Source organism: Teleopsis dalmanni, chromosome 2, assembly GCF_002237135.1.
Source record: "Teleopsis dalmanni isolate 2A chromosome 2, ASM223713v2, whole genome shotgun sequence".
NCBI lineage: Eukaryota > Metazoa > Arthropoda > Insecta > Diptera > Diopsidae > Teleopsis > Teleopsis dalmanni.
Window position 1 is genome coordinate 17,610,083 of NC_051847.1, and position 24,727 is coordinate 17,634,809.

Below are 24,727 nucleotides of genomic sequence, written 5' to 3' on the forward strand. Positions count from 1 at the left end.
GTTGTCTTATCTCCTCTTCCACATAATCGTTTAATCGCTCAACTTCGCCGTACTAATTTGCATAAACAGCTCAAGCGGCTCAGCATCTCTCGCAATCAATCACATTTTTATCTATAATTATTAAATTTTTTTTCGCTTGTAATTGAAAAATGACACCTTTGACATACTAAAATCGTAAAATCTATAACATGAATTCTGCGACTCCATTTCGACGTGTTCATTCGCGTGTTTTATTAACGCAATAAATTCTAAATTTCTGTTATCAAACATGGCAAGAGCTCCGGGCGACCGAAGGCATCAATTAAAAACATTCAAAAAGCTAATTTCGAATATTAATAAAATAAAAATCAAAACCCAAATTTCCCTTATAAAACCAAAAATTTATGAGCTTTAAATTCAGATGAAGAAGAAAAAATCAGCGAACGTTCGAACTGGAATTGACGTAGCGTGTAACGTCTCGACGTTTGTCGTAAACAGTGAAACTGAAACAATATAATTTTTACAACCAAATAAACTGTCAATAAAATGCATTCCGCATAGGGAGCAGAAGAGTGTAGGAGTGGAGCAGCACTGAAACTGTGGAGTTTATTCACCCCGCGTAACGTAACGGAACATTTAACGTTAAACGCTGCTAAACGACACGTTATCACTGGGTTGCCAGATGAGCGGATCCATTAAATGAAACGAAAGAAAACCGCTAAAAATGGCATGAATATGTCGAGTAATACTTCGATGGTGGAGTAGACATGACAGGACGTCTTGCAATTTTCTGTTGTGCGGGATTTTATGCTGAAATCATGCTGGGTCATTAAATCTTTTTTCAGGAAAATTTCTATGCTTTCGTTTAGGTTTTTTCATATTTTTTCATCTTTGATTTCGATACTTTTTTTTCTCTTTTCGCAGATATTTTATGATTTTTTAAGTAGTCGTAAACCAAAACACTTGATGATGCATTTACTGGCATCGCTAAAGATCGTAAATTAGTGGTGAGTTTAGTGAGTCTTAAGACGGCGGTAGAAATGGCGTACTCTCCCACATTGCAGGTGTTTAATGGAATTTATACAAAGTATAAATATTTACACTTCACAAATTCTTTTAAACTCAAACTAGTATCTGAATATCTGCATAGTAAGATGACTTAAATTATATATTACATATAAATCAAGTATTCACCTTTTCATGTGGGTAAAATCTTGCAGCAGGATTTTCTCTATAGAGAAGTTCGTAAAATCTCAAATATATTTTAATCGAAAATTATGGTTAATTATGAATACAGATTTTTTTAACAATTTTAATCATTTTTAATATTTAAATACAAATGAAGGTGCAGACCACAAAAAGCTAGCAATTTTTTAAAAATAATTTTGAGAAAAATTTATGTTTGTTTGAAGGACTCAATACAAACCCTAAACTGAACAGATATCAATAAGTAATACAATACAATAAGATTCAATAAGTAAGCATATTCGTTTTGTAAAATAGAGTATATTAGATGATTTAGTCACGAAATAGCACATTCAAAAGATTCTCTAAGCAAAAAGAACACGGTTCTAGCGCTAACGGAACACCCCAAAATCATTGACTGGATTAAGACTTAGAAATTGAGCTCCGACTTAGAAATTGAACAGGTTGTACTAAACAGGTACAAATAAAGCTTGGATACTTTCATTGTGTCTAAGAAGTATTTGACATGTATAGTGTAGTTTTTGAATAATTTCAATAAGTCGCTTAGAATAACAGCAGCTGTTTTTAGGAATCACGTTGACATAAGTTAGTTTTGTATACAGATTTTACAAATATCTTATCTTTCTTATCTTAATCCAGTACATACCATATAACAAGTCGACGGTTATAAAAGCCACAAACCTAGAGATGTCCTTTCTTAGTGGGGTAACTAGACCTCTCAATTTCAATAAGTATTGGTCACGTTACATCTTCAGTAGCATAGAACTCAGGTGATTTGCAGATTATTTGATAGGTTATCATGACCTACGTTATCATCTTTATAAGAAGGGTTTGTCTGAAATAAAAGAATTTTACCTCTGAAATTGAATGAAACTTTTAGTCATATTCTTTGTGAATGCCTAACTTTGAGGTAGGGCGAGAGGATACTGCTAGGCCAGGTGTTTCTATCCTTGTGCCAAGATAATATCCTGGAAAGCCGGAGTACTTTATGTTCAGCTAGGATCGGTAAGTACCACCAAAGATCAATCACGTTCATAGACTACTGCTTTCTGAGAGCTAACTTCCAGTTGATTTTTTATATCATTCTTCTATTGGGCAATTAACCTTGATGTAACACAAATATCTATGAGACCAAAATCATTGATCTCTTGAAGAACATTATGCTTCTGCAATAATTTACATATAGTACTTGGTATTCTAACAACATTTTTATCTACGTTCAGTAGAAATCTAATCTAGTAACCCTTCTGTTCAATTTCTTAGGGTTGCTATAACCAAATAAGTTAATGATGTCCTCCATAAAATTAGATATTAGAATGAATTATATTCTCAGGGACTTCAAGATTGATTCGACCAAACAATACATGAAGAATAGAAGAATAGAGCCCTGAAATTATTTACGAAATCTGACAGGTTGACCAACACCGCGATATCGAATCTCAGAATGGTTACAGGTTGTTTGAGGTCAATTATTAGTATGATGAAGTGATAAACAATAATCCAGTCAAGACGTAGAGAGAGGTTATGAAGAAACCTCGCAGTTAATAAAGAGTAAAAGTGCTCAAGAACACTGATTCAACTATCCTAAACATAATAATAAAAGAAAAGAAACTTTTTGACAGTGAAATTGTAAAATTCATATTTTTATTTTTATTTATATGTTTATAATATATAATAATAATAATAATGATACACTTAAGACAACTACCGAATAAAAATATAGTTTTCTATATACGTTCAACTACTTTCACAACTTACATTTACTTTTGTAATAATTTACATAAAAATACAATGTTATATATGATATTCATTTAAAAATAAATAAAGTTATATTCAAATATTTAAAAATTTTTTATTATTATAGTTATAGTTATATTTTTCATTATAAAATTTTGCTGATTATATGACAACATACAAATTTATTCGTAAAAACTAATAGTAAAAATATCTTTCATGAGAGAAGGTTTGCGATATTCTTTGTTAATTATTATGAAACATTTTTTGAACAATAAACAATAAACAAATATAAAACAAAACACAATAAACAATAAACAATAAAAAAAACTTTCATTTGCAAAAATAACAAATTTTTGTTTAATAAAAAAAGAAAGTAAAATTGGGTAAAATTATATAAAGTTTGCTTGTGAAGAAAGCCTTTCTTCCAATTTTTCTATGAGTTTTTATTTCGCGAAATGTTCAAGTGAATGAAGAATCCGAATAATTTAGACAAAAACTGAAAACGAAACCTTTCTAAACTATTATTAATCTTTTAACATATTTTTGTTTTTGTATAAAAGAAATAAATTATTGTTTTATTTATATTTTTATTTTATTGTTTTTATGGAAGCTTTTTGTTTGTTGCTAAGACGTGGGTTCTGTATTCATGAATATTGCACAAATGTTCGTTGTATTGAAACAAAAAATTTAACTTTTTTCCTATTTTGCATAAATTTAATATTATTAACAATTTATAATTTTTTTTATATATTTATTTATTTTGTTTTTATTGTATTGTCTATTGTAAAATAATCGTATTTTTCCTACAGATATTTCGTTGTTGTTCTTTTGTTTCACGTTGTTTATAGATAGATAAACTACACATGTTATTTTGACAGTTCTTTTGATTATGAATTCTTAATTATTAATAAATACATTATTAATAAAAATATTTATATACAAATGAATGACTCTACATACATCTCTTAAGTACAGTGTTACAATGTAATGAACAATAAAAGAATATATCGAGATATACAATAATATAAAACACTAATATACACTCTAGGTTCAGTTGTAAATATACTGATATAGTTGCTTTGTACAAAGTTCTAAGTTTGATATACTTTAGTAGCTACGATATGGAAGTTCTATTTCGGTTTAATATACAAAATTAAACAGCATTTATTATATACAGAGATATGCTAATTTAACTCGAGACACTGGCCGGAGTCTAAATTACTCAAAGTACTTGGACACAACATTAATTGAATACAAAATTTTAATTACTTAATTGAGTTTTCCTTCACTACAACTCGCTTACTACTCCTTTATATAATTATCGATAAACTCATAATAAACTTCACTAATTACATTGCTCTCCAACACTACCTCTCCCACTTTACACGCATTCCATTTTCGTGCTTTTCCTACCATTTCCGTTTTTTATGTACTGCCAAAAACGCCTTAAACAGCCTGGCCGTTTTTCTTCGACCAATCTTTGTTCCTCCAAAATCGTATCCAGTATATAATAACTGCCCAGATTTAATGGCGGTGGCGGTAGTATTGGAGGTTGTCATGATATCACGCAACTTTTGCTATCACCACCACTCGTCGTGCTACCACCACAACCGCCACTACCGCCACTACCACCAACGCTCTGCTCCTGACTAGCCAACTTTTTCTTGCGCTCATAGGCTATTGCATCGTTGGGCACATATGAAACCCGCACACCCCCATAGTGTTTGCGCGCCGGTATGCGATACACATAATCATCCATATCGCTGGATGAACTAGAGGAGCAGGTGGAACAAACACTGACAGCATCGCAATTATCCAAATTGTTGCCGACAACACCTGCTTGCGTTTGTGCGTTGTGCAACCGCAAATTTGTTTGATTGATTTGCATTTCGGATGAACTTCGTGATTGATTACGTTTACGTCGCCTGCGTCTGGCATTTGAGTTGTCTGTATAACTTTTCGACCGTGACATAGTGTCGTTGATGCTATGGAAGCGTACCTCCTTCATATTATGCTGGCGATTATTTTCCTCATCATTGATTTCAGCAACATTATCAATTTCATGCTTGTTTCGGTGCTTATTGGTTCTTGACTTTGTCGTCAACAGTCGCTCGTAATTATCATTTGAAAAATCATTTTCATTGTCGTCATTGTCCAATTCAAGCTCGTTGGTTATTTCCTGTGTGCTTTGCGTCATATCTGAAGCACTCGGCGAGTTTATATTAATTTTGTCAATACTTTGATAACTATGCGAATCTTCGGCTTTTGACATTAGCATATCGGGTAGGGAGGATGTTAAATTTGTGTCACCAAATATTGATTTATCACCAGCGCATATATTATCCAAACTAATACCTAATTCTGTTAAGTCTATTGGTGGTGGATGTGCTGGTCTAGGTATGCCTGGTACGCCACCATTCTCTAAGTTACGTGCCAGTGTCAAACGATCCAAACCAACATTCAGTCGCTGCCGTTCATGTCTTTCTATCAAGTCACCAGCACTGCCTGCATTTTTGGTTGTATTTTTAGTGCGATTTTCTCCGCGTCCGTGCCTTGGAGATCTTGCAATTTGGCTTGTTGTACTGGCACGATGTGTTGGTCGTAATTGTGGACCGGAACTAGTATCAGACGGTGTCGGTGGTTCGCCTTTACTACAAGCTATGGAGCAATAAATAGTTCCTCGTCTTGGTAGGAATGGTCTGCCAAGAAGTGAACAACGACATGTACAGCAGGAGAAACATTGGTCTGTTGCATGCCAATGTTGGCCATCGTGACTCATTTGACCCTGATCTACACCTATTACTTCACCGCAATAGTCACAGTACTCTGCGAACATGCTATCGAAGCAACTCAGGCAATATGGTTTGCCTTCTCGCATTATATAGCGTTGTCCACCCAGTTGCTGTTCACATTCAAGACAGGCAAAATGTTTCATATGCCAAGTACGTCCTTCCGCCTCTGTGCATTCATCAGAAAAAATTATCTGAAAATAAAATAGAAATAGTTTTGTTAGAACTATATTTAGATAAATGAAATAAGCGAAAAATACTTTGTAAAAAAATGTATATATAAGGAGTCCTACAATATCGACTTCTAAACATAACTCTGTAAAACAGGTACGGAAGTGACTATAAGTAAGTATAATAAAAGCTACAATAGTCACAACAAAGTACTGATGAAGGGGAAAAAGAAAAAAGAGGTGAAAAAGGATGAAGAAAAAGCAGAATGAAACGGAGAAAGAAGAAGAAGACAAAAAAGACTAGTTACAGAAAATGAAAATAGAGGTTTAAGAAAAAATCAAGGACGAGGATTAACAAAGAAAAACAAAAAGAAAAGAGAAAATCGCGAAAGAGGAGAAAAATAGGATAATAGTAAAGTGCAAGAGGAAAGAGAATTAACAGAGAAAGATGAAGAGAAGAAAGAGGGATGCAGAAAGAGAGAAAAAGACAAGAGGGGGAAAACAAAGGGGGAAGGAAAAAGGGAAAAAAGAGTGAAATATAGAGATACGGACGAAAAGAGAGATATAACAGAGGGGTAAATAGAGAAGGATAAAGAGAGAGGAACAAAGAGATGGATAAAGAGAGAGGAATAAGGAAAGAGCGATAAGAAAGAGGGAGTAAATAAAGGAAGTGAGAAAGAAAAATAAAAAAAAAAGAAGGATATAGGCAAAAAATACAAGTGAAACAGGAAGAAAAGAAACAGACAGTGAGTAAGAGAGAGAGAGAAAAAAGCGAGAAAGAGAAAGAAGGTGAAAGAAGATAAAAGAGGGAAAGATGCCTTTCTTTATATAAGGAAGTCTAAAGCATATGTAGAATAACTGTGTGTTATTATTGGAAGGTTGTATTAGCGCTTAATTTTACTTCTCGTATTTAATTTTGTTGGTAACGGCATAATAGTACTTATGAAATAAGTAACGGCTTGCTCATTATGAGAAATATCGTTGTCTTATTATAGAAAACTTAAGAAAAAATTAATATACATTATTTATGTATATAATATAAATTAGAATTAGAAAAATTCCTGTATTGATAAACAAAATCTTAGACATCTTAGACATAAATAAAATAAATGTTTCTATGATTTCAATAAGAATAATTTTTGATAACACCTGTCTGAAAAAATTTGAGCTTTTCTCTGCAATAATTTTTATATATAGTTAAATTTAGCTTTTTTATTATTTTTTTTTATTTAGTGTACCTGACTTATATACTTATTATATATGGTTTTTGGCCTTTCAACATAAATTGCTCCGAATTATTTACTTTGCTACTTGTTGTAATTTATGAAATATGCCCTTAATATTTAAAATACCTTAATCGGGTAATAAACAAAGTAATCTCTATAAATATTTAAAAAAAAAAATCGAGGCAGAATAAAGAATGGAATTCCCGAAGCAAAAATAAATATTGCACTCACCTCATCGCAAGCGGAACAGCGTGGCTTTTGGGTTTCCGCGTGATGTCTTCCGCAGTAGAGGTTGCCATCGCGATGAAAATAAATCAAATCCACGAGTAGTTCCTTGCAAACGCAGCACACAAAGCAACCAGGATGCCAGCAAACATGCGAGCCAAGACGCTGCGCAAAGACCACAATGTCACCGGAGGATAAATGGTCGTCACACTGCAAAAATGAAAGTGGAAATTGTGTAAAGGTAAAGTTTCAAAGAATATTCAAATAAAAATAAAAAAATTTTTTTTTTAATTTTATCACGAAAAAATTAAATGCGACCCTAAATTTTTAGAAAAAAATGTAATAATAAAATTTTTGTAATGTGAACATAAATGCCTTTGTCCCTGTCTTTTTCCATAGACGAGCGTAATGCCCCGGCGAACGGAGCTGAGATGATAACGTTTGCTTCATTTTTAGATAAAAATCAGTGCTGCTGCTTATTTGTATAAAATATTTAAATAACAATAAATGCTGCACGGCCATAGTAAAACGTTTATGCCCATTGGGCGTATGTGTGTGGAGTACTTATAATCGTGCTCATAAAATTGAAACAAAAGTTGGCAGCACTGTCAGGCACTTGCAATTTGTTTATATGTGAGGCAAGGCAACACACACTAGCAGAAACAGTGGCACGGTGGGCGGGGAATTGAAATAATGCAAAATTGCTTATGGCTATGCAATAAAAGCGCTCCCCGGAGAATTAACAAAGTTGGCAGGCTAAAGACGAAAGACGAAAGGCGAATATTAGAAAATATCTGCACACTTAACTGAAGTGAGCGGCACAGCATAGGAAACAAAATATTTGCAGGGCATAATTTTACTTTTTAATTTTTAATTTTTTTTATTTCTCGCATTTTGCAATTTTTTTCTTTTTCCGTTGTCTCATGCCAAGACGACAATTTAGTGCACCGCAACTTTTAATGACTTAACTCATTAAAGTTAAGAGAGCGAGTAATTAAATTGGGTCTTTAAGCATGGAAAGGACATCCGCGGCAATGCTGATACACAGCATCACAACACTTTGCCACTCTGGCACTTTGGCAACACTTTAAATGACAGAAACCTCAAATCAAGCAAACGGAAAAGCATATTTACGCAGCCATTTTGTAGCATTTACCGCCATTTTCTGCCAAACATCGAAAGCCAAACAACTCTAATGACGATCCTTCCCACAAAATGTGTAGCCTTTTTCTGTAAGCTTTTCCCATTTCTTTTGTATTTTATTCCGTTTATTCCGTTTATTCGTTTTTTTGTATTTTTGAAGTTGAAAACTTAATTGTCTTGACTACTTCTGTGGTTGCCTTAACGAAAACCCTTCTAATTTTCCATGTAATAATTTTTGGAGTTAAAAGTGCCTTTGCGGTGGAAAGATGAAATGTCGAAATGGAAAACAAAGAGAATTTCAGGTTTCAGTTTTTCCTGGCGTTTACAGAAACCACATTAGGTTCCACTTCTGCCGCCTCAATGGCTCCATTAACTTAGTAGAATCGCAAATTTTTAGTGCAATTATTTCTAATTTCAAACAGAGAAAAAATGTTAAGCAATGGAAAAAGTAAATATATTTCAGAAATTACTTCATTTTAACAGTTTAAAGGGTAACTCAACTATGTCTCTATCTACCACTTAAATGTTTCTAAATAAATTTGATTTTAGTCCTTAGCTAAAGTTAAACAGACTTAATGTTCTTTGAAATTACACTCCGGTCTTGTTAAACTCCGGTATAATTTAAAATATTCAATAGGTTTTGTTTTAATAGATCTACATATAGCCTTTTTGGCCTGCCAGAATAACCTTACCTGACCTTTCTTTTAATAGAAAACCCGTTATCTTTCAAAACTACTTAGATGAAAACTGCGGATAGGCATATTTAAACTGAAAAAAACATACTTATAATAAGGATTTCAAATATTTCCCAGAAAGCACTTTGCTAATACCTGTAGAATAAACCATTCGAATAAACCATTCGACCGGTCTATTCATACGATTATTTTCGCTGTTATGAACGAACTGGTTTTCAGAAGTGAAACCTTGGAGTCTACCTTATAAGTACACTTATTTTATTCGAACGAATCGCTCCTCACAACAAAGTCAACAAGCTGCTTTAAACGCAGGTATTGGTAATAGGGTTATGTTTAGTACACTGTCAGATTTTTCTAAGGTTTGGACGGATAGGTACAGAGTGAACAAAGTTATCTTTTTTACGTAAAAGTGTGTACGAAGTGGTGCCTATTTCATAATGTTATCGGGTTATAAAGAAATGTCCAAATCAATTGACAAAAATTACGCTCAGCGGTTAGCACTTATGATTTATTTCTTATTAAAACTCGCATTATATTTATTCATCAATCCCTGTATTCACTGGAATTAATATCGAGTGTCCGAACAATTCGGATAATAAGATTCTTGATTATAGTCTTTTGTGAACTTGCAAGCTATCCAAAATTCTTGCTTCGACATCTTCAAGAACTACATCTTCTGACTCAAAAACTTAATTCCTTACATCTAGTTGTCATATAGAATACCTGTTATCGAAGTTTATTGTAGGAATAAATAAATTGCTTCTTTTAATTCGAACTTTACTGGTACCTCCAGGTCATGGCCAGCTCATAGAATAGTCTAAAAATTTGCAGAGCAATTAAGCAATGTTGCAATTTAGTATTTTCAAAGAAGAAAGGTAATCAATGACCATACACCATATAACTATTTCTAAAAAGCCCTAATTACTTAGGAATACACTTCGTATGCCTTAAATTGAACTACCATTTGTGTTAAGCAATTAAAATTTAATATATACAAAAACACTATCGCTCTTCAATAAGTTTAATTCAGAGTTAATTTATTGGAGCTAAACATTTTCGAAAATTTTATAAAATATCTCTCTAAAACAATCTATTATATATATGGAATAGCTTGATCATATAGTTTTTTCATTAGTGGAACCTTTGTTTTTACGTCGTTAGACCCTGCATTTTTTCAGAAAGCGTAAGTGTAAATTACCTTTTTAACTTTTCCCAACCCTGCAGCTTCATCACAATAATTGCACTGCTTAACTTTCCAGGCTATTTAACCGTGCGTGTTTTTACAAAAATCGACATTTATTTTTGCAAGCCATTAAACACAAAATAAAGTACAGGGTTGATAATTTCTTCGTTCAGCCTTTTTTAGTCCATGATATCAAACGAAAATCAACAAACTGCCTCCATCTACGCCCCTCTCTCAGTTTCTAAGAAAACTGTAATTAGGCTACTTTCAGTAAAGTCATTAAACCAGGTTCAAGTAGTGGCAGAAGTGAAAGTCGCTGCAATTTCACAAAATTATTTTCATGCTTTTATGCCGTGGCACTTAAAATCATATCAAAATAAAAACGGAAACCGGAAGTTCAATACGTATAAACCGGAAAAATGTTTTAAGTAGCTTTTTGGATTTTGTAAATGTATTTCTTGTAGGATTTAAATACGAAATGAATAAAAAAAAATATGAGAAAAAGAAAACCTTTAAGAGTTTGACTTAACAGCTTAATATATGGATTAATCTATTTATCATGCAATACAGGGTCTTGCTAGTCCAATCGTTACTCTCTTATTAGGGCTTTCACTGTACATATTTCGAGACATTCCTTACATAAATTTCTTTATATTTATTCATTATTACAGCTAGTCTTAGCTTGTGTAGCAATTTTATTATTTTACATATGTAACTACTATCGTGTAATCACTTTGTAGCGGCTGCGGTTCTGAGTAGGAGAAGGAGACTCTGTTTAATCTCATCTAACAGTGCTTTTTTTTAGCCAGGAGAAGTTTACAAATTTTTGGGGCTCCTTTACTTATTGACCTGACCCAGCTGTCATCCTATAATATTAGCGACTTGAAGCCAAATTCATTGAACCGTCAGTTTGATTTACCATTACCTAATAGGGGAGTTATTACATTTTTTTGGCATTGGTCGTATAGTGACCTTTCAGTCTATGTACGTATCAACACTATTCCTGTGATACCAAATTTGGCCATTATTTGAGCTCCAATGGGCTTTCTAGACCGTCACTCCTTCCTAACTACCATATGTAGCCAACACTTCACATTGAATACAATTATGTGAAGTTCACATGTATTATCAATCGTCGAGTAAAACGAGTAGGTTTCTTTATTTTAAATATGTATGTAGGCTTCATCACTGACATTGCATGGAAACTATATTGTGGAGAAGGATTTTCTAAATTTCACTGAACTGCTTGAATCTCTCGGTCCTTGTTCCGATGTACCAAAAAATTTTAACCAATGAGTTATTTATAAATTATCAAAGTATTATATTGTGTGTGGATGATTGCAGTCCCCAGTGAACCAATACTTATTTTGATATTAGCAAAATGTTCGAAAATATATTAATTTTTATATATTTAAAAAATATTTCAATTACTCAATCTATTAACCCCAAACATCTAAAACTTCATCTCTAAATTTTTTTTTTGACCTTCACAAAATACTTTGAGCTTCAAGTTTATTTCATTTCTAATTAATACTCTTTAACATTTTCTTCATTAGCAATGAAAACATAGCATAAAATAAACAACTGAGATAATAGTTTGAAGAAATCATTTCCATTTTTCCAGCGAACAATAGCCAACTTCTTCCTTTTATGATATTCTGTGCTCAATGTCATGTAAATAATTGCAATCGTTGCTCATTAATCTTATCAATCCAATTAATCCCTATTCCAACATTTTCCGAGTTTTTCTAAGCATTGTCAACTAACCTGCATTTAATCACGACAAACGTTTAGGGTTCACTGACAGTTCATGTCCTGTTAAGAGGACACTTTACAAACACACACAAACACACACACACACATACAGAGCGCAGCCTAAAAGTATGCTGTCGTGTACACTTATATACCAAACTATGCGACTTCAATAATTGTATTGACAAATTGCCGCTCATCCATTGTGTCTGCACCTAATGTCAGGACGAAGGACCGAAACGATTCCTGCTCATACCATGCCACACAATAAAACAAAATGTTTCATGCCACTTTACAGTATTTAACAATTGATAATCCGCCCACACCCACTAAAACCCAATTCGTTTTTCGTTTACTTTTCTTATAATATTTTCTTTTCTTCGCTTTTACTAAATTCTGTTGAAAACATTTTTTTGGTTCTTTTTCCTTTTTATGTGATTGGCAAAGTTATAGTCTCTTTTGTACCGGAAGCGGAATTATTAATGGCGCTCGTTATCGTGCCTTTTTCAGTGCATAAACTTTTTGGCATTTTCTCAGAAACAGAAAAACTACGTTTTTAATTTTTCATCTATTTCCTTTCACTTCTGTTCGCACAATTTTTTTTTTCTTTGTGCTTAATATTTTTGTGTTTAAGCTTTTCTATTGAGAAATTTTCCTCTTTTTTTCCTTATTTCTTTTTGGTATTGTATCGCTCGTTCTGTAGTTTAAGGATTTACACATTCACTGTAGCGTTAAATGGCACTAATGCACGAGGATGCTACCTGTCCTCATACTGCGTCGATTGCTGTTGCTTTTCTTTGCTTGTCATATTCCTGTCATATCCTTTTCATTTGTACTTTATTATCTTCATTGTTCGTGTGGAATAATAATAGGACAATGAAGAAGAAGCTGAAAATTTTTTCGACTTTGACTTTGACACTCGCCCGCATTTTCACTTCTCAATGCGCTTCAGTGAGCTTTGTGTCAGGTCCATTGATTGTTTTCATAAAATTTTGTTTCTTTTTAATATGCTAAAAAGATTCTTAATTCGTTGATGTTTGTTTATTTTTTTTTTTCTTAAACTTTAACGAATTCATAAAAGATTTTGTTTTTATTTTAATATGCTTCGCAGGAAGCTGCATGAGCAGTATAGTCCATTTAGAGAGTACCAGTTATAATTACAAACCATAAATACGACAAATAAAGAACCAAATAATTCGTCCGTCATTTCTATATAGATGTGTAGTATCTACCAAATCCTCACACACTACTATTCGCCAGCTAAAAATTGCACAAAGCCAGGCTCTGAGAAGACTTTTCAAGGTACTATGGTACGTTGACATCCTCAAGGACTTCAAGATTGATCCGATCAAAAAATACATAGAGGATAGACCGCTGAAATTATTTCGAAAACTAATAGAATTACCAATACCGCATCACCAAATATCAGAATAATTAGAGGCTCCTCTATTGCACAAATCCAGGCTCTGAGAAGACTTTTCAAGGTACTATGGTACGTTGACATCCTCAGGGACTTCAAGATTGATCCGATCAAAAAATACATAGAGGATAGACCCCTGAAATTATTTATGAAAACTAATAGAATTACCAATACCGCATTACCAAATCTCAGAATAATTAGGGGCTCCTCGGGGAGGTATGCAGATCTGAGGTCAATTATTACTTAGTCTGATGAAGTGATAAACAATAATCCAGTCAAGACGTATAAAAGGGTTTGGAAGAAATTTCGCCGTTAATGGAAAGTAAATATGCTCAAGTGCACTGAGTCAACTGGCTTTAACATAATAATAGTAATATTAAAAAATACGAACATTAAACTTATTTCAACAGGAATTGAATAATAGAAATAAATAGCAGACATTGCTCTAATCTTACCTCAGTAACCAGATTAATTATGGCATGGCCTATATAGTCCAATTCTAGAACTTCGGACCTAATCATTAGGAAATAAACAGTAGTGTCTAAGAAAGAAAGAACGATATCAAAAAAGATATCACTGTTCAAGCTTACTGAGATCGAGGCTTAAATCTTATAAACACCCCATTTTTGAACTCTCTCCACAACATCTTCAATATAGAAACCCGAGAAATACTTTCATTCATCTATGTATGCAGTACATTGTAAAACTCTAATCTTAATAGTTGGATTACTGATTTCTTTAATGATTGTTATAATCAGAAATTTACTGGGTGTACATCTGACTCACTACATAGAACACTGATTCCCAACCGGTGGTTCACGGATCATAGGTAGTCCGCGAAAAGGTTGAAAATGGTTCCAGAATCAAATTTAACAGATATGGATACATAACTTGTAATTTAGCCACTGAGATTTCACTGAAAATAAGCATAATTTTTCAAGTAATTTTATATCTACTTTATAGTCTATATAATATACCTATGTACTTATACATACAATTTATTATACATTATATCAGAGATGCATAAAGCATATTGAAATAATCATAGAGTTTATTATTTTTAAATTTTGTGCCCCCTATTAAAAACAAATATATCATAATGGTCTTTGGTCAAACAAAGGTTGGGAACCATTGATTAAGAGAGAGATTTTTTGATAATTTTAATTATTTAAAAGATCTGTACCTTATTAAATAGTCATATTCATTAATAATAAATCTACATTTACATACAGTTTTTTTAATTCATTTAGGGGAGAATACTTCAACCGCTGGCAACAAGTTTGGTATCACGATTCTTTAAAAACAATATTCTTGTGTATAAATATTGTCTTTCGATCAATCCTATGTGCTTGATAGAAGCTTATTAAAAATAGATCAATTCGAGATCACTTAAGTAAAGTTAACATATCTCTTCAAAGTTATAAGCTGTTAAATGATATGATATCAAATGATATTCTAAGGACGCACAATGAAATTTGGTAAATTTTGAATATAGCAAAGATTTAGGTTTAATTATCAATATTGTTTATGAAATTGTTTATTTAAATATATAAACGTTGCTTAGACTTGCATGATATTTAGTGACTCAACTTATATTAACAAAACCATTTATTTAAGTATCTAAACTTCTCTTTAACTTCCATTAGTTTTGGAGTATCAACTTCAAACTGTTGTTGGTCTAACCAAACTGAATTAGCTCCTAACGGAAATTAATTATCATAGAAAATTTCAACTCGATTTTTAAATATTCGAAATTAGTTAAAATATTTAAACTTAAATACACAATTGGCTGCAATAGCATTGAAGGCAATTTGTTTTCTTTTTAATGGTTAAATTATGCAAGTCTAAGAAACATTCACTTTTTAAACTGAGTTTCATTCATAAATTTTCGACAGTCACATTCACTTTTTTCCTTGCTCGCACCCAAATGGTGCGACGAATGCATACAAGGAGTTCGAAGTCTGCTGCAACAAATCGGGGCAACTACAAATTCATTGCAATCATTTCAACGCCTTGGAAACTTCATTGTCGTCGGTTGTTGGCTGCATAAACTTTTTAATAAGTTTTACGATTTGAATTGAGTTTGGGAACACAATGAAATGCAAAGAAACGCTTGAGCACTTGCCGCATTGTTGTGCTTTGCCTGGATGAGTTTGCCATTTCTAAGCAAAGTTTGCCCCACGTCCAAGTTCGTCCGTCCATCCGTCTGTCTGTATATATATATATGTCTGTCTGTCTGCAGCTAATAACGATGCAAATTTACAGAAACAAAAGTAAAAAGTTCGCTTCTTGTTACATTAATAAAAAGGAATACCACTTCTACTTGAGAACTCTGCTGCTCGCAGTCGCTTCTGGAAGTTATTTGGAGTCTGCGAACCCTTCCAACTCTGCTCGCTAAGTGCAAAAGTGTTGCTACTGAAACTGAGATACTTTTGCGTGCTGATACGCGTTTTGCCGAAGTCAGTGTTTCGAAAATCTTTTCAATTGTTTCGTTCTGATTTTTACTGCACTTAATGAAATCTTTTGTCAACTTTGCTTTCAGTACGACATCCACTCAGAGACTCAATGTTGACACAGCAGCTGAGCTGGGCTCGATGTGATGTGATGTGATTTCATTGTTTGTTGGCTCTACAACTTCCTCCATTGTCGATTTGTAAATTTATGAAAATAAAGTCTTTCGGTTTATATAAAAATAAGTGAATGAATTCTTACACTGAAAGTACCATTAAAAAGTTTTTGAATATACGAAAAAATACTTATATCTGAGCAAAATTAATTTAATGGATTTTTTTCTCTAATGCTTTTATATCCATTCAAGGAATAATATTGTTGCAGTGGAAGTTTACAAGTAAAAAAAATTCAAAAGAACTTGTTTTTTAAGGAAATAGAATATTCTTTACATCTTAAGTATTTAATAAAGTATTGAATAGAAAATTACAAGACTTTTGGGTATTTATTTCATCTATTTTAAATATTAGAATAAAACTCAACAATTAGTTTTTTTCTCTGTGATAGGAAAAGAGCAGTGATGTACCAAAAATGCAGTGCTTTAAAAAATATATGTGTTCTTCCTTTAAATCAATTTTGTCAATACAATACTAACAAAATAAATATAATGACTTTGTATCACTAAGATCACTTCGGAACCATTTAATTCATATCAATAGAACGACTACCAGCTCACTGGTTTTTTTATATGTTCTTGTTCCCTGCTCCCTGTTGAATATGTAAAACACAAATACAAGCATTTGATTTCCATTACATTAACAGCCAATCTTAAAACAGTTACCAAAATTTAATACTAATATTCAATTTAATATCAAAGAGATACCTTGCATTGAGAAGAAAGCATATTAAAACTCACACGGGATTTCTGGTTTAGCTATCCTCTCAACAAAATATACTCCTCACAAGCTTCATAAAATAGATATTATATCATCTGAACATATTCTTTGAAAATATCCAAAACAAAGCAGAAGTAGATCCATCCATACTGGAAACAGATTCGTTATTCCACATAATAAATGGAGCAAAACAAACCATTTTGGTAGTTTAAGCTTACTTAAATCCCAATGATTAATTAAGAAAGCCGGGATTAGCACAAAGGGTCTTAATTATCGCACATACTATTTACCATATAATTTACTATAACAATAAAGTCATGCAATAAATGCATTTTATATCTTTCTAATAATCATATGGTATGTATATGCCAAAATATACAGAAAATATACGATTTTAAACAAAAAATCCGGACCCTGATCCTAAACAAAATACATGTTTGAGGTTACGAGTTAACGAGAGAAACATCTTGTAAACTAAGAGGAAATAAATAAAGTTAGTATAGTTTAATAATTATAGTGGTAAACAACGCGTTAAACTAACTCTGCATATATTTGTTTATATAGATATGTTTATTGATTTAACTACTGCTTACTCTCATAACTAAATTAGTGAACTATAAACAAATTTTGACAAAAAGTATTTCTAGATATATCTCCCCGCTCCGCCTCTTTAACCTCTTTTTTTACAATATTTTTACTGTCATTATGATTACTGTAGTAAACTGTAAAAAAATTCAAGTATGTCTATAACATAGATAGACTATAATACTAAATAGATGTGTACTGGATATACAGTACATCTATCTAGTATCAGATAGTACATATCCAGTATATCTATAAATATTTTCTGGCTTATATCATCCCTCTTGGCATTATTCCTTGTACTCCACTGACTCTAAATGTTGAATAAAAATTTTACACTCACCCCTTTGCATGGTCTTTCGTCTGACAAAAGTCGAACAGCTCCTCGTCCCAAAGCTTCACGTTTTCTTTGCGCCGAAAATATACGCAACTCCTTGCGTTCTTCATCACTCAAAGAATGACAGTAGCGTACCTATGGAGCATATTCGAAGGAAAATTGAAATGAAAAGAAATGTAGTAAATTTTAATTAATGGCGGATACTTAAAATTACACAAGTATAAAAAAGGATGAGAAATAAAAATAAATTTTTAAACTTAAAGTAAAAGTTTTTTGGATTTCATTTCCACGTTTTCAAAAGAAAAAGTTTTCTTTTCAATTTCTATATTGCGATTATATTCTTTATATACTTTAGTACTTTTATTCCTTTTCCTTATTCCTTTTTGGTAGGAAAAGAAAACTTCTTTTTTTGGACTTGAACTGAAGTGCATATTTCTTTCTTCCAACTTCAGTTATTGTTACTTACTTCGTTATCTTGCGGCGGTAGTTGGTGCAGCAATTGTTTAACGCGGTAGTTTTCACCAGCACTGTTGACATAGGGCACCTTATCATCTGGCAGTTGAGAGAAATACAAACGAACCTGCAAGAGCAGAGAATAGAAGAAATATTTGTTAAATTGGTACGCTCCAATAACAAAGACTAGCTTAGCAATGCAATTTTTCAATAGGTTTGAATGGCGTCTACTATGAGTGGCGTCCACTGAATAAAAATTAAGTAGCAACAAAGAAATTCTACAACATTTTCTAAATAAATGTAAATAGTCTACATTATACTCAATACCCGGAAGGAGGGGAGTATTATACATGTAACCTCTTAAGGATTTAGGAAGCCTTTTGACGCAGTTTGTAGCGCATTTGTGTTCAAAGTATTTGGCGGCGCCACCCTTTTTCCAGCTACTTCACAAGTTAACAAATTATGTGTACGCTAACTGGTAACAAAAGTGAATTTTACTGAAATCATAAATAAAAAATACTTTCACTTTCCAAACCGAAGTGGCAGTGCTTCTGGCCAATTTCATTTTGACTTAATGGTGCGCCATATTTCAATGGTCGTCGTCGTCATAGTCATCGTCGTCGTCGTAACTTAAATAACTCGCATGACCAATGGATACAGCGTTTTCCATTTGTTTTCCTGTATGCCGTAATCATGCTGAGTTTCGATTACAGTTCGATGAGATTCGATGCAATTCGATACGCCTTGCAGCCATTCATTGCCAATATTGGTACCATTTTGTTAGTTAAATTTTAGAGAGACAGACATTTCTAGGAAAAGTGGTGGAGTGCAGCAGAAAGTGTTATTAATTGAGGTTGTTTGCAGTTTGGAAAAATGTCGTTTAAATTGGAGATAAAAAGTATTGATAGTAGTGAAAAAAATGAGGTTTGCTATGCTGAAACATTTGCTAGGGGACGCCTCTTAGTTTTCTTAAAATCACATTAACTAGGAGTCGTCTACCGTTTCCGCCTTTTGAGCCGTGCAAGTGAGAAGATTAAATAGATTTAAATACAAGCGACTTAAAAGCAATAATTTTCAATCTTAGTTTTTACTGATTTAAATTAAAGCAAATGACTTATAAGTCGATAAATGGACTTTTATAAGCATCGAAGCCGCGACACCTTTTCACTTTCTTCAAGTAAAAATTTTTTTACATTTTCATAACTTTTTATATGTACACTAAAATTGTTATTAATCTCTCCGAACTTAATTACATTTTAATTTAAATGGGCGCTATTTGCCACTAGTTTTGACTTTTAACTCAGACGGTACCACTGGAAAAAACTGTATTTTTGTTTTGCTAATGAACGGAAATATTTGCACGATCCATGAAAATGCAGGCAAAAATATTGCAAAACGTAATAAAATGTATTATCCAATAAAAGTGAAATTCAGCCAATGGGTATCGCTTGTAGTTACAGCAAAAGCTATGAAAACAGCAAATTATCAGATACTCAACAAAAAAAAGTATCTGAGCCTTATGCATGCGCATAAAACTTTCATTTTATTTTCAAAAAAAAATCCAAAAGTTGACTAAAATTCATCAATTGCCTGCCAGCAATCAAAGCTGCATTCCGAAACGTATTAAAACGATGGACGAACATATGTCCATATGAATGTACAGGCACAGATTTTTTGTTAGATAACCCAGCATGTGTCCAAGCAAAAATGTTTTGAATCTAATTTCGTGTCTAAAAAAACTAATGCGAATGAGGTAAATAAAACAAAACTCAAAAGATTTTCTAAAAATAGAGATAAAATTTATGCAAAAATATTATGGACTTTTTTGAAAGCTAAATTGAGTACCTTGATCTGCTAATACGAGGCAATTACTGAAACAATCTTCCTAAAAAATAAACAACGTGATCTACTTAAGTTATACAGGTTTCCACATAGACTGCTGCTTATATATTGGAAAAATACAATAAACTATATAGGGTTTTAAATAGACTGCTACTTATGTATTGGATGGAGTCAATAGTAGGGTTGTGATGAACATTGAATATAGAAGATGATAGACTTTGGTATTATTCTTACCATACTTGTTAAGAAAAATATATCATAAAAATGAAAAAAAATATATTATATATCTTGATACGAAAATTGCAGTATAATCAACAAATTACATTGATCTACAATGCAGCCCATTTTTAGCAAAGTTCATCTAAGCGACATTCATTTACTTCTGGCGGATAGGCATTAACTATAACAATTCCTTTGTTAGTTTGTAGACTAATTTAAAGTGAGAAGTACTAATACTATCAAATCGCTGGGAATCTAATTAGGACATCACACCTTCATGATATACCACTATGACAAGAATATATAATTTATTGCAAAAGCATTGGGATATAATCAAAGTATATTTCGGTTAAGTCCCCTTCAAAATAAGGTAGCAAAAAATGTGTGCACTGAACATTTAATCAAAATTTAATAAAATATTTATTAACTGAACATACCTGATCTGGCCTTAGTCCTGGTGGTACCCAAGTGTATTCTTCAAGTGCGCAACCACTATCATCATCTGACTGCGAGTTACGTTGGAAATCCAGTTGCTGATGATGACTGTGAAGATATGCTGCCGTTTTGTAACTGGCAGTACGCAGTGGTGATGAAATTGAACTCAGCGGCAAATTCGGTGGCGGCTGACAACGACGTTGTGGCGGTGGTACAAAATGTGCAGGTGTGGTGCTATTGCTACCGCCACCATTACTGCTGTTCGAATGCGGTTCTAAGTTACTTGTTACTATCGGTGTGGGTGTGGCGATTGATGAAGTTGGAGTTGAATGATCGTTGCTTGTGCTGTGTTGTAGACTTTGTGCGTGTAGTTGCTGTAAGGATTCGGCTTGCAATTGATAAGCTGGCAAGTGTATTCCAGACGCTTCCAATTGTAAAAGTTCACTCTCAGTTTGCGTGTAATAATTGATTGGTTGTTGCATTATGACTTCGTCTAAAAGTTCCTGATGGGTTCTTACTTTAGTGTTTGAGAGTGAAGTAATTGAGAAACTGTAACAAAACAAATATACAGAAATTCAATAAATAATTTTTTAATATGGATTTTTTTTATAAAAATTTAATTTATAACATATATATTTCTAACATTTATTGAACGTTTTTTTTTATATCTAGACTTAGAAAAAATTAAAACTCATTAATGAATAATATATTTGAAGTCTATGTACCATAATTCTATAATAATACGAATAGTTTCTTTTTATCTGAAAAGATTATCAAGTTTAAGCTTCTGTACTAACTTTACTGTGGGTCAATTTAATTCAAGCAAACATCTATTAATATTGAAGTATATAGAATACTTCTACCTTTGAGCGTGAAATTGTGAGAAAAATCTTCGCATAAGATACAATTATGAGCTGAATCAGATGATGGGAAAGGGATCAGGTTCATAAAGGTTCAGTATATGTGAAAGCTGGTACATATACTTCGCCACCGGAGGATGCAATTATAAACACATAATGTCCCAACAAAGTTATGATGAAAGAAAACTTGGATGATATACTGTTTGATGTGTTATTTGGGTTGGAACTAAATCACAATGACTGAAATTTTTTTAAAAATGATAATACAAGTCATCAGCTACAGCAACTTTGGTTTTGACATGAATTTGATGATAATGAGAATCTGCATTTCAACAGGATGATGCCACTTGTTGCAGAACATGTTCTCTTTGGCTTTGTTACACGAGAAATTTCTAAGTTAGATGATGTGATCGACTACCAAGATCAAGTGATTTATCACCATCAACTCAAAAACTCTCGATGCTTTGAAAATGGAAACACTATTCGAAAATTATCTAAAAAGGATCCAGCATTGTAAGATATCGCGAGAGGAGGGTTTCTAAATAACGGTGTAAATTATAGAAACATAGACTAGATGGCATGAATACAAAGTATTGATAGTGCACATTTAGTTTTTGTAGACAATTTGTTTGAAAGCCTAAGGTAGACATTTTGTCGCTTTGTATAATTTGATTATGACGTCATACTTCAGTTCAAGTTCTCGTAGAATACATGTGAGTACTTAACGTATTTCCTTAGTTTAGCTATTGGAGCACTTTACTAGTATGCATAGCTATTACACAATTTCTGCACTTGTCATGATTTATACTAAATTTTCTTAGTTTATAATTTCTCAGGGAATTAACAAATTTTTTGAAACCATATCAAGTACATGTGCTTATCTCTTCATGCATGAGTTGAGCTTCCTGTTTTTTTTAAATTTAAAGTAAAGAAAAGTTCAAAGTAATTATTTTAGCTACGCAGCTTATCTACAAATTTCAGTTTAGTTTACAAATCGTTTTTTAAGCCGCACTCGAAGATAAAAACTATATTTAAAGCTCTACTTTAATTCAACACAAATTAAGTCAAATTTGCACGATTTCATGGGTATTCTGTAGATTCTTCCCACATAAATCTACATTTGTAGAACTCTTCACTCCTTCGCAGCGGAGTACGCGAGGAGTCAGAGAAATAAAAATAGCAAATTGCACTTCATTGCATGCACTTTTCCATAAAATGGCAATTTGCTAAACTTTGTTTTGCCGCTTTTATGCTGACTTCATGCCAAATTATATGCAATCCACTAAAGATTAATGCATCAGCAAGTTAATAGGCAGAAATGCGGATATGTACCAGTACGAGCTGCGACGGATTCTCATAAATGTGCAAAAGCTTTTCTAGGAAAATTTGTGCTAGAATTTGCATTTGCTGCATGATTTCCAAGTTTTCTTAATTTACTGGCTACTCTTTTTTAGCAGTGCTCTTTCTTCGCTAATGAAAACGTACTAATTTCAGCAATTTTTCTGCATATTTTTTATGCACCTAACGATCTTATGATAAACGGCAAAATAATCTAGACGCTATGAAAATTCTTGAATCCATGAAGATTTATTCTTCTTTTTGCTTCGTTGCTTTATGATTTTTTGATTGCAACTGTTGCACATGCGTGCACATCTTCAATTGTGCTTTGAGTCCCAACCAGAGTCACTCAGTCAACCGGTCAGTTAGTTAATATATTCATTTGGCCAAGTGAAGCTAGTGTGCTAGTGAAGCTAACACTTGATGTATGGCTGGCAATTGGCTTAACTGATAAGCTCGACTCGTATCGAAGCCATGCTTACTTACTTTCTCTCTGAAGCGATGCTGCCGCTTCAGCAATTATGCAGCGAAGCATTAACATTAAGCATCTTTTTGTGCTGCCTGAGCGTTGAAAGATACTTATTCATGGTTCGTTCAGGTGCCATGCCCACAAATTTGTTTTCTATTTTTTTATGACGTTGTAAACACACAAATTATCGAATTACTTTTCATACATAAAACCACACTTACACTCGTAATATACACAATATCTTTAATATATTCCCATTCATCGTTTTTGATAGTTTAATTTTAATAATTGCACATATTTTGTGTCTTCAAATCTTTCACTTTTACTTTTCCATATATTCAAATTTTACATCAATCAAATATTAACGATTATAAATTTAAATATTCAAAAAAAATACAAAATACTAAACCCAAGCAAGCAAGTATCTGAATCATTCGCTTAGCGTGCCAAAACAAATTAAAATTATTAGTTTTAATCGCAGAAGCGTTTTGCAGACCTCACCTCTAACACAACCGATTAAAATAAGCTGAGACTAATTATATTTAATATTTTGACTTTAATAACAGTTAATTTAACAGTAGCATAAAATGTTACTTTTTGATGCTGTTGTGCCTCCACTCTTTGTACTGCAGAGATACTAAATCTGATCTCATGTACGAGTATCTCAACTAAATAAATAAAAAAAGATTACGTGAAGGAGAATTTATACTGTTTTGTGTAATCATTTTTTAGTAAAACATAAATTTTGCAAATTTGCAAAAATATAAAATAAACTTATAATTGTTATATTAATTGCATATTACCGACTAAATATTATCTCTGAATATTTTGTAAAATTTAGTATTTCAATATTCTTACTATAAAGTTAAAACTTAACTTTACACTAAAATATAGTTATAAAGAATTTTTTTGCGGTTAGCATATAATTAAAATTTCTTATGAATTTTTTCGTTTAATACATATTAATTGATTTTTTCGTGAACATAACAAAACTAATAATTATTATAAGAGAATAACGAAAATATTAAAACATAAAAGAAAATGCTTCATACTACTTCGGCTAATTGACTTCAATTATGAGAATCATTTCTACTTTAATCTACTCATGTGTAAAAAGTACTCACCGCTATGATTAGTAATTATCTACAAACACTAAAGTATTTGGTCTCCAAATAAGCCTAGAAAGAAGAATGCCAACTTCTTAATTAGGTTAGGTTGCAAAAACACTAAGTACACGATCCGCAAGTTTATTGAAACCTAAAGATCTTTCTATCCAATCTAGGCTAAAGGCATCTAATGACCTCATAGTGTCCGTGATAAGTA

The 24,727-nt window shown here is 32.4% G+C and overlaps 1 protein-coding gene across 1 annotated transcript; it reads right to left on the reverse strand.

Annotated features, from left to right (window-relative positions):
- Positions 1-3,936: 3,936 nt before the first annotated feature.
- Positions 3,937-21,286, reverse strand: LOC119684434 (protein espinas-like; the record flags this gene model as incomplete). The annotated part of the gene is given in 5 exon segments (XM_038098476.1): positions 3,937-5,905; positions 7,339-7,542; positions 17,795-17,923; positions 18,255-18,368; positions 20,740-21,286. Coding segments are annotated over 5 exon segments (2,422 nt in total), but the record flags the coding sequence as incomplete, so codon positions are not given.
- Positions 21,287-24,727: the final 3,441 nt, after the last annotated feature.